Source organism: Austrofundulus limnaeus, unplaced genomic scaffold (assembly GCF_001266775.1).
Source record: "Austrofundulus limnaeus strain Quisiro unplaced genomic scaffold, Austrofundulus_limnaeus-1.0 Scaffold67, whole genome shotgun sequence".
NCBI classification, from domain to species: Eukaryota; Metazoa; Chordata; class Actinopteri; order Cyprinodontiformes; family Rivulidae; genus Austrofundulus; species Austrofundulus limnaeus.
In genome coordinates, this window is record NW_013952469.1 from 1,114,284 (window position 1) to 1,125,462 (window position 11,179).

The 11,179-nt window shown below is 40.0% G+C and overlaps 2 protein-coding genes and 1 long non-coding RNA gene across 3 annotated transcripts in view; all 3 read right to left on the reverse strand.

Moving 5' to 3' along the window:
* The window catches only part of LOC106518835 (leucine-rich repeat-containing protein 16C-like), a 6,588-nt gene extending 2,125 nt beyond the window's left edge, over positions 1 to 4,463 (reverse strand). Inside the window, exons 1-6 of the mRNA XM_014010254.1 lie at positions 4,446 to 4,463; positions 4,202 to 4,278; positions 1,504 to 1,608; positions 1,258 to 1,327; positions 1,063 to 1,144; positions 366 to 467 (exon numbers count right to left, since the gene is read on the reverse strand). Of these exons, the coding sequence (XP_013865708.1) occupies positions 366 to 467; positions 1,063 to 1,144; positions 1,258 to 1,327; positions 1,504 to 1,608; positions 4,202 to 4,278; positions 4,446 to 4,463 (454 nt within the window). The remainder of the gene's footprint in view (positions 1 to 365; positions 468 to 1,062; positions 1,145 to 1,257; positions 1,328 to 1,503; positions 1,609 to 4,201; positions 4,279 to 4,445) is intronic.
* A 247-nt stretch (positions 4,464 to 4,710) lies between these two features.
* On the reverse strand, positions 4,711 to 10,975 carry LOC106518842 (uncharacterized). The gene is made up of 3 exons (XR_001310372.1): positions 10,919 to 10,975; positions 8,170 to 8,279; positions 4,711 to 4,788 (listed from the first exon to the last, which is right to left on the reverse strand). It is a non-coding gene; the product is annotated as an uncharacterized LOC106518842 (long non-coding RNA).
* Positions 10,976 to 11,024: 49 nt separating this feature from the next.
* LOC106518836 (leucine-rich repeat-containing protein 16A-like) overlaps positions 11,025 to 11,179 on the reverse strand; it is a 30,838-nt gene continuing 30,683 nt past the window's right edge. Inside the window, exon 12 of the mRNA XM_014010255.1 lies at positions 11,025 to 11,071. Within this exon, the coding sequence (XP_013865709.1) occupies positions 11,025 to 11,071 (47 nt within the window). The remainder of the gene's footprint in view (positions 11,072 to 11,179) is intronic.

The window sequence follows — 11,179 nt, forward strand, 5'->3', positions numbered from 1 at the left end:
GTTGGAAATAGCTCGCTAGCAGCCTCACACCAGTGACCTAGTTGATGTCATCATTTACCCAGAATGCTTTGCGTGTAAATATAATGGCTCTGTCCGTGTTAAAATATATTAAAAAAAATAAACTAAACATCTTACAGTATTTTTACAGTCTTTATTTTACAGTTAAAATATATGTTTATCAAATAAAGTTTAATATTAGAACTAATCATGGATCCCTTTAACCATCTTGAATGCAGCAGCTCATGGTTTACTAAAATAAAGGCCGACATGTAATTCTGACTTCCTGACATTCATGTCCACATTGAGTGGGTGAAAATGTCTGACATCAGGTGTGTGCAGTTATTGGATGTGTGCGTGACATTTACCAGACCTGGACTTCATGGCAAAATTTCTTCCTAATGCAAGATGTTGAAGTGACGGACATCGACCAACCGACAGAACCAGAGTCACCATGTCGCTTTCAAAATCTGAAGAGTGGAGAGGGGAATATGGGAGATGTAAAGACAAAAGAAAACAACTGCATGTGACTTGTGCAAAAATTGCATTTTGTCAAAATATAATGAATTAATGCCTTATCAATTAATCATTTGAATGAACTGTCTGAAATATAATCCTCAAATATTTTTGAAGCATTGCTTTGAGCAGTAGCAACTGCTCAAAACAACCTGTTTTTGAGGAAAAACACCCTGAATTTTTGAATTTTCCCTGTGAGCTAGAAACGTTTTTGTTTCTTTCCAACTGGAAAATTTTAATGTTCAAATAATATTTGAGGTTTCCTCTTTATATTGACATAAAAATTACTAAATAAATTTACATAAAATGAGGATTTAGACCAGACAGTAATGTATTATTCTAACCAACAAGACAAATTTAGTCATATCTCTGGATAAGATTATATCAGAATAATCCAAGTATCAAAATGTAGCTTTTAAAGCCAGAAATCTGAAGATTTAATTAGGTTATTTTAACCAGATTTGAATTAATCCTCATTTCGATATGATGGGTCACATTTACGAATGGTATAAAGTGAACATGATGCAGAACATTGGGAGGTTTGCGTACTGTTATCAGAGATATCCAGCCGTCTGATAGCTGTAGCCTCAGAGATGTGCTCCTGTATCACCTGGGCCCCAGCCGAACGCAGCTACAGATAAAAAATATATACATATAAAAAAGTTTATTTTTAGCTTATCTTATGAATAATCCAAATATTTTTTTTAATTTTATTTAGTTTGTATGTGGGAGTGTCTCATGTACCTCACAGCTGCTGACATCCAACTCCAGACCGAAGAGACGAGTGTTGGTTGCCAGACCCTGTAGTAATAACCTAATAACAAAATAATAATAATAAAACAAACACTGCTTATTAATTACAGGCCCGCAGGTGTTCAAGGACAGCAGATTCAGTGGTAATTACTTCAAACAGACAATTTATTCATAGACAAAATAAACTTTAAACATAGTATTTGGAGTTAAACATTAACTAAGAAAATAAAAAACAACCTCAGAGCTTGTGGAGGTAGTTTGGTGGCAGACAGGCCCACATATTTTAGTTCACAGCTGAGACTGAAGAACTCTTGAACACTTCTGGTCACCCCCCGAACCTTTCTACAATCACATAAACAACCAGAGTTACAAAAACAGACAATATGACACGTCCAGAACAGAATCAGAATTGGTGCTCGTGTCAGACAAATGCTTTAAAAATCTGCTTCACTCATCTAAACTTCTTCTATCTGTTTGCACTTCACTACACGTCTCTCAGATAGGTTTGTTACCCAGTGATGTTTGTCTTTTTCAGAAATGTCAGCAAAAAAGCTTGAAAAAGGTCAGAACACAACATAGATATTAGGGTTGGGCATTATTGGCAAAGAAAAATTAATCACGATTAATTGTGGCATTTAACCGATAAAAATTAATTTGATAATTAATGCCCTGGAGTCCCTGGACACCATTATGTCCTAGTCACATGACCAATTTAGTGGGAAAGATTTGCTCTTTGTAAAAACGGTTCCAAATTGTGTCAAAATTACAGACTTCAGGCTATACATCAAATTTTAAATTGTGTTGATAGATAAATAAATTTCACGTTTTTTTTCTAATGTTCGTTATATTTGAAGAGGAGAGGAGCACCGAGCGAACTGACTGGAGAAATCTCCAGTCTGTTCGCCTGGTGGCATTAATCGTATTAATCGTCAAGTGCCAAATAATAATCAATGAATGTTTTTCTGACGTTTAATCACACACAATACGATTATGCCCAACCCTAATAGATATACCACTCTGCTGCTTCTTGTATGGGCAGTAATAAGATATTCACAGAATGAAAACCTGTCCTCAAAACATCATTAGTAACATTTACTCAAGCTTGTTTTTTAACTGAGAAAAATGTATGAACTCTTTCCATGGAGAGTTTTTTTTCATTAGAAAACTTAATTAGAAAACTGAGCTCATGAGAAATTTGAGGGACCACAGTAAACATAGTTTGCTGACTGACACTTTGTCTAAGTACCGAACCCAGCTCCAGTGGAAATTCCCTTTTGGAAAGTGGGAGAGTTCAGAATTCAAGTTTGCATCTATTCAGCACAACTCAACAGAGAGTAAAACTCTTAATAATATTTCTGTATCATTTGTTTCACATTTAGTCGGTTGTACACATAGTACTTTTTAGTGTTTATAAAAGGACATGTTAAAACTCTGTCTCTATGCAGGAAATGCCAGGTAGAGCTCAGTTTATCTGTGATCAATCATAGCAATGAGACGAGGAGCATGACATTTTCTGCTTGGTCAGTGCAAAAAAGGAAATGTTAAAATTAACTACAACTGGCTCTTTCAGGGCCATCTGACCCTTGTTGAAAACTAGATACCGCATAGCGGTAACATAATGACCCCCGCACGCACAAATGCACCAAAACTCAGAAGTCTTTATTCCTAATAAATGTCATGCTACTGGGTGCACCTCAAAATCGTAGTGGCTTGGGAGGGGGTCTTTTTTTTGGTGGGGGACATTGGTTGACCTGATGGATAGCCCTTCATCAGAGCTAAACAACCAAAGAAAATCTGTAGCTCCTATGTTTAATAGTTTTTGAGTTTTAACCATTTTTGTATGTCCAGACACCACTTTTTCAGATAAATTGGGGGTCTGGGGGTGGGTGGGGGCACTGACGGTTAAGCTGATGGATAGCACCTCATCAGAGCTAAACAACAAAAGAAATCTGAAGCTCCTATGTTTAATAGTTTTTGAGTTTTAACCATTTTTTTATGTCCAGAAACCCCCTTTTCAGATAAATTGGGGGTCTGGGGGTGGGTGGGGSMCTGATTGGTGGGCCTGATGGATAGAGCTTCATCAGAGCTAAACAACAAAAGAAATCTGAAGCTYCTATGTTGAACAKTYTCTGAGTTATAAGCATTTTTGCATGTCCTGACACACCCTCTTTGAAAGGAGCCCCCTCCTCAAATATGGGGTGTAGCGTAAAAACATTGGCTGGGGCAGTGTAGGTCAGACTCATCTAGAGTCCTGCCAAATTTCATGTTGATTGGTGCAGCTGTTTTTGTGCTACGGTTGACCAAAAAAAAAAAACAGTACGAAAACAATACCGCTTACGCGTCGCGTGCGGGGGTCATAATAAGTTTGACACTCCTGCTCTAAGAGTCATCGTCAAGATTCCAGTGGGAGTGTAGAAGACAACTTTCGAGGCCAGTTCAACGCCAATTGTACAAGTTAACGTTAAATATGACACATACCAAGGTGATGGCCTATCCCTACTCCTGTTCTGCATCTCAATTTAGTTACCAGTTAGTATAGCAGTCATGTTTTTGGTTTGTGGGAAGAAACTGGAGTACCCAGAGAAAACCCACACCTGCACGTAAAGAACAAACTCTGTCTAGAAAGGTCCTGGGGCTGGGATTCTATCTTTCAATTTCTGAGATTTCTGAATGTGCCATGGCTGTTTATCCACGTGTTCACAAGTAATGCTGTGGGAGGAGGAGCTGTGAGGGAGAGCTGTACCACAGCAGAGAGCAAGGAGGAGGGACTTGTAATGTGTGTTTTTATTTTTATTTTTTTTTTAATTTTCAGGCTAAGTCCTCAGTTTTCTCAGAACTCCCTTCTGCATCTTTAATAATGGCTGAACAATCCATTTAAGAGGTCTTCCATATGAAAGCACTCCTGACCTGCTGATGTTACTGAAGTGAAACTGACCTGTAGCTGAATGGATTCCTGGCTAAGTTCAGGTGAATCAGTTTGTAACAACATCCAGCAGAAAGGGACACAAACAACTGTAAGACAAAATAAATAATAATAAAAAAAGATTAGACAAACAGAGATATGTAGCAAACAACTTCAGGACAAATATTTGTCAGCAAAATATTAAGTCTTTACTCAGCATGTTTTAATAAACTCATCTTTAAACTGGATACTAGAGTGATGTGTGAGAATTATGTACAATGTTTTTAAACTTCATTGTACATAATATATTTACTCTAAGCTCTTCATGACACAGACAAAGTCTTCATATTATTTTATATTAATGCAAATTTGAATAAAGAATCAGTGGATCAGTAGAATGGTTTGCAAGAAAAGAGAAATTTCACTCAATACATCCTTAATAAACAAATAATTATTATTAGATCTGTCTTTGTACAGAAAATTTATTTTTTAAAATACTCAAAGCTTGTGATAAAGCCACCATTAAGACAGAGTTTACAGACCGTGTCCAGAGGGCAGCTGGTATCACTGAGGTCCAGATAAGACAGAGTATTCGTACTGGACAGGAACTTGAAGAGAAACTGTAGGACACATGTGTTACAGTAAATGAGGTATTTTAATTTATTTATGTTGTGGAAAGTGAGACAAAATGATGAGAAGAACCTGAATAAAACCCAGCTCTAATCTTCAAACATCCACCTCCTTAGATGCTTTACTTTTTTATTACTATTTTTCATGGCCAATGCAAGTTGGTCTATTTGACAAAAATGCCTTTTTAATGACAAAGGGAGAACAATTTTTTTACAAATACTAATGAAATAAAAGTATGTGATGTAATATAAGGGATTGTCATATTCATCCCTTTTCCTAACTCAAGTTCTAATTCAACACAAAGATAAGATTTTTGTAAAGTACAAGTCAAACATCCCAAAAGTTCTGTTAAATTCATCTTCAAGAAGTAGAAGGAACACAGGACATGTGTAAATCTACCACAAGCAGGATGTCCTCACAAACTGAGAGACCATGAAGAAAGAAAATAGTGAGAGAACTGGTGTAGGTTCTCAGTTTTCCACAAAACTATTCTAAAAAATAGACTTCTACAGGTGCTGGTCATAAAATTAGAATATCATGAAAAAGTAGATTTATTTCAATAATTCCATTTAAAAAGTGAAACTTGTATATTATAGTCATACATTACATACATACTCATATATTTCAAATATTTATTTAGTTTAATTTTGATGATTACAAATGACAACAAATGAAAATCTCAAATTCAGCATATCAGAAAATTAGAATATTACTGAAGACCAATAAAAACAAAGGATTTATAGAAATGTTGGCCAACTGAAAAGTATGAACATGAAAAATATGAGCATGTACAGCACTCAGTATTTAGTTGGGGCTCCTTTGGCCTGTATTACTGCAGCAATGCGGCGTGGCATGGAGTCGATCAGTCTGTGGCACTGCTCAGGTGTTATGATAGCCCAGGTTGCTCTAATAGTGGCTTTTAGCTCTTCTGAATTGTTGGGTCTGGTGTATTGCATCTTCTTCTTCACAATACCCCATAGATTTTCTATGGGGTTAAGGTCAGGAGAGTTTGCTGGCCAATTAAGAACAGGGATACCATGGTCCTTCAACCAGGTACTGGTAGCTTTGGCACTGTGTGCAGGTGCCAAGTCCTGTTGGAAAATGAAATCTGCATCTCCAAAAAGTTGGTCAGCAGCAGGAAGCATGAAGTGCTCTAAAACTTCCTGGTATGTGGCTGCGTTGACCCTGGACCTCAGAAAACACAATGGACCAACACCAGCAGATGACATGGCACCCCAAACCATCACTGACTGTGGAAATTTTACACTGGACTTCAAGCAACGTGGATGAAGTGCCTCTCTTCTTTTCCTCCAGACTCTGGGACCTTGATTTCCAAAGGAAATGCAAAATTTACTTTCATCAGAGAACATGACTTTGGACCACTCACCAGCAGTCCAGTCCTGTTTCTCTGTAGCCCAGGCAAGACGCTTCTGACGCTGTCTGTGGTTCAAGAGTGGCTTGACACAAGGAATGCGACAGCAGAAACCCATGTCTTTCATACGTCTGTGTGTGGTGGTTCTTGAAGCACTCACTCCAGCTGCAGTCCACTCTTTGTGAATCTCCCCCACATTTTTGAATGGGTTTTGTTTCACAATCCTCTCCAGGGTGCGGTTATCTCTCTTGCTTGTACATTTTTTTCGACCACATCTTTTCCTTCCCTTCGCCTCTCTATTAATGTGCTTGGACACAGAGCTCTGTGAACAGCCAGCCTCTTCAGCGATGACCTTTTGTGTCTTGCCCTCCTTGTGCAAGGTGTCAATGGTCGTCTTTTGGACAACTGTCAAGTCAGCAGTCTTCCCCATGATTGTGTAGCCTATAGAACTAGACTGAAAGACCATTTAAAGGCCTTTGCAGGTGGTTTGAGTTAATTAGCTGATTAGAGTGTGGTACCAGGTGCCATCCATTTTGAACCTTTTCACAAGATTCTAATTTTCTGATATGCTGAATTTGAGATTTTCATTTGTTGTCATTTGTAATCATCAAAATTAAACGAAATAAACATTTGAAATATATGAGTTTGTATGTAATGTATGAATATAATATACAAGTTTCACTTTTTAAATGGAATTACTGAAATAAATCTACTTTTTCATGATATTCTAATTTTATGACCAGCACCTGTATGTATACTACAGTTAAACCATGCAGACTGTAGCTTCTCTGATATAGTGGTCTGAACATAGAGGTTCAGTGCATCTACAGGTCAAGAATGAGGAGCACTCGACAACTAAAATATTCTTATTTTGGACAAAAAACAGATGGTTTGAGGGGCTAAAGGAAGACATTTACAAAAGACAAGAGAAATCACATCTAAACAGAGGAGGTCTCAGAAAATAACTTTCTAAAATCTGTAATGAAAAATTAAACCCGATAGTCAGGTTTTTTCTAATTCACACCTTTATGCATGCAACCAAAGCATCTCTCTGTGAACCAGGCTGACAAAGACCCTTTAATGACTCTTCTTTGTGAGAAACATGTGGTTCAGACTGCATGTGACTGTGGTTTACATAACAGAACTTCTGGTGCTGTTTGAAAAGCTTGGAGCTCCACACTTTGCCTGTTTTTAGGGATTTCTCTCCTCTCAGTAGGTTTGGTTGTTTACAGCACACAGTTAGCTTCTTAGCTTAGCTTTAAGGTCGAGCTGGCACACTACATGTATCACAGCCAAACGTTGGGTAAATCAGATCCAGTCGTTTTAAACTTCAACAGAGGCAACGCCTCCAGCAAGAAATCACTTCTCTATAGGCGAGACCCTCTGTATGAAGCAAACAAGGGGCTGGTTTTTACGAATAACAACCATGTTACGAGACTGTGTGTTTCTCTCTTTCCAGGTAGATTCTCACCTGTAATCATCAACTATCTGCAGGTGTGAACAGCCTATTTAAGTGGGCCACATCCTCCTGAGGAGGAGGAGACTTGCTCTCTCCTCCCTCAGCTGCATGGCTGCAGTTTTGCTGGTGTCCCCTCACAACTAGCCCTTTAGTTTTAATAAACCTTTTTTAGTCAAACTCCACCTCTTGTCTGGTTGTCCCATTTATGTTGCTTTCCTTTGAGCCACTGGGTCATAACACCAGGCTACAGTCTTCCACGTGTTGTTTTAAAGTCTAATCAAATTTATTTAGAGTTTTCTTCAACAGTGATTTTCTTTTTGTTGCTCAAACTGTTGAAGATCTGGGAAACCGTAGTTGTAGCTCAGTTATCTCACCTGCTGAGGCTTCAGTGGTCTCAGGAGTTTTGGTGGTCTCTCACCGTTCTCCTTCTATCACTCAGTTTGTGAGAACAACCTGCTCCTGGCACATTTACACATGTCTCACATCCCTTCCACTCCTTGGGAAGCAGATGATTTTACAGATGGGGAAAGCAGAGTGTACCGTGGCGTCTTCAGTGACCAGAGATCCTGGGTTTCCAGACAAATCAAGGTGTGTCAGGGAGGAGGAAAACTGCTGATTGGAAGACAACACCTGACTCAGACAGCCAAGCCCTAAAACCAAACCACAAGTGATGAACACAGCTGCTGGCAAAACTGTTAGTGTCCTTTTGTTAAAGAAAGAAAAATAACAAAAGCTACTGAAATAAACAGACTTTTATGTCTGACTTTCATAAGTTGTGTTTTAGTCATTTTTCCTTTTTATTGTTTTTGCAAATAAGTCTTGACATTTGTTTTAACAACAACGAACAAACAAACAAACCAAGAAACTCAATATTAATAATAATGAAAATGACCTTGACAAGAAGGATGGAACTGTTAACATTTTGTTGCTCAATCTTTTAAGAAAATCAGTGCAATCAAGAATTTCTACAACTCTGAGACGTCTGCACCTGTCCACAGGTATCCTGGTCCACTCCTCATGAACAAACTGCAGCAGCTGTCTCAGGTTTGAAGGGTTCTTTCCGCAGATATTCAACAGGATTTAGATCAGGGCTCATAAAGACACGTCAGAACAGTCCAAGAAGGAGTCCTTTTGGGTCTTTTTGACCTGTGAGACTCTGGAAGCAGCTGAGGGACACCGGCAGTCCAAGCAGATTGTGTCTCACGTGGTTGCTGGTGCAAAAACTCGGGCGTGGGACGTTAGGAGAAGTCATGGAAAAAGACTTCCATACAGCTTCGAGGCGATTCTGGTCTAACTCCTGTGGGGGGTGGGGGGTGGGGTGGGGGTACTCTGGAAGTATGGGGTACCAGGACTTTTGGTACGTGCTGTTAGGTCCCTGTACGACTGGTGTCAAAGCTGGGTTTGCATTGCCAGTTGTAACTCGTTTACCATCTGTTACTACTCGCTAGTTTCCAGTGAGAGGTGGACTCCACCAAGGTTTGCTTTGTCACAAATTCTGTTCATAACTTTTATGGACAGAATTTCTAAGCACAGCCAAGGTGTTGAGGGGATCTGTTTTGGTGATTTTGCAGACGATGTGGTTCTTTTGGCTTCATCAGATCCTGATCTCCAGCTCTCACTGGAGCGGTTCACAGCCGAGTGTGAAGCAGCCGGGTTGAGGATCAGTGCCTCCAAATCCGAGACCATGGTCTTGAATCGGAAAAGGGTAGGGTGCCGTCTCTGGGTCGGGGAGGAGGTCCTGCCCAAAGTGGAGGAGTTTAAGTTTCTCAGGGTCTTGTTCACAAATGAGGGAAGAATGGAGCGGGAGATCAACAGGTGGATTGATGCTGCGTCTGCAGTGATGCGGACGTTGTACCGGTCTGTTGTGGTGAAGCGAGAGCTGAGCCAGAAGGCAAAGCTCTTGATTTAACGGTCAGTCTACGTTCCTGCCCTCATCTATTAGGGCTGTGTATTGGTAAGAATTTGGCGATACGATACATATCATGACAAAGGGGTCATGATATGATATATCCTGATACATTTCGATACTGTAAACAAGGCAATATATTGCAATTTTTTTTGCACAAAAATTCCATTAAATAAAAACCTCTTACTGGAATGGAGAAGCTAAACAACACAATTAAACCGTTTTTGAAGCGAACACAGCAGGATAAAGTATATGGACTTTGATGCGATCATCAGCCGGACATTGAGAGCAACAGACAGAGTTTTATGTCACGGGGGGAGTGCTGAGCTCGCTCGAGGGGATAGACGCATGCGCTATATGCGTAACGTGAAAGCTGACTACAGTTGGAAAAAAGAACGCACAAGACACTTAATTTGTCTTAAAATACAGACATTCTGATGAATAACTGTTTGTAACCTTACCTCAGCTTAGAAGGCAGAGGGTGTCTGTCTTTTCCACTCAGATTCAGCTATCGGAGCAGGAAGCTAATGTTTACTCACAATGTTAATGCTACCTTTACTCTCTGGCGCTCAAGAGGTAGAGGAGCCAAATGGCTCACTGCTGCCAACTAGTGGCCAGAGGCTGACATACAACATAAAAATGAGTGTCTGGCAGGAAAGTTGACGTTTTAAACCTTAAAAAAATCGATACAGGGTTTTGGAATATTGATACAGTATCGGGAAATGAAATATCGAGATATTTCAGTGTATCGATATTTTCTTATACCCCTATCATCAATGGTCACGAGCTTTGGGTAGTGACTGAAAGTACGAGATCGCGGATACAAGCGGCTGAAACGTTTCCTCTGCAGGGTGTCTGGGCTTTCCCTTAGAGATAGGGTGAGAAGCTCAGTCATCCAGGAGGGACTCAGAGTAGAGCCGCTGCTCCTCCACGTCGAGAGGAGCCAGTTGAGGTGGTTCATCTGGTTAGGAGGCCTCCCGGATGCCTCCCTGGTCAGGTGACCCAAAGACCCAGGACACACTGGAGGGACTATGTTTCTCAGCTGGTCTGGGAACACCCTGGGATTCCCCCGGAGGAGCTGGTCCAAGTGGCTGGAGAGAGGGAAGTCTGGGTCTCTCTGCTTAGGCTGCTGCCCCCAAGACCTGACCCCGGATAAGTGGCAGAAAATGAATGGATGGATGGATGGATGGATGGATGGATGGATGGATGGATGGATGGATGGACAAACATCTCAACTCAAGTAAAAACTGAATATTTGAATATTTTCTCACAGTTTTTTTAAGCCAACAGTTTGTCAGCAGTGAGATTCTGGCTTTAGCACTCATCCTTCACTCATCCATGTTTAGTTTGTCTTATCTGATGCTTCCTGTGATGTTTGTGTACCTTTGGCAGTCATTGACGCAGAAGCCAGCGAGAGGTGTTTGAGTCCCTCGTCTAGATGCCTCAACTCCTGACTGAGAGCTATCACTCCTGGAAAGAAGAGTACAAATCAAAACGTCATACCTCTGATGTCAAACTGTGAAGTAACAGATTCCTCTAAATCAAATAGAGTATAAACAATTTAACTCCGAGAACTGAGCCTTGAGGAGGACCAGTTTCAGTTCATGACTTTGTGGTATTTGTACGTATTGTAACCTATTACTC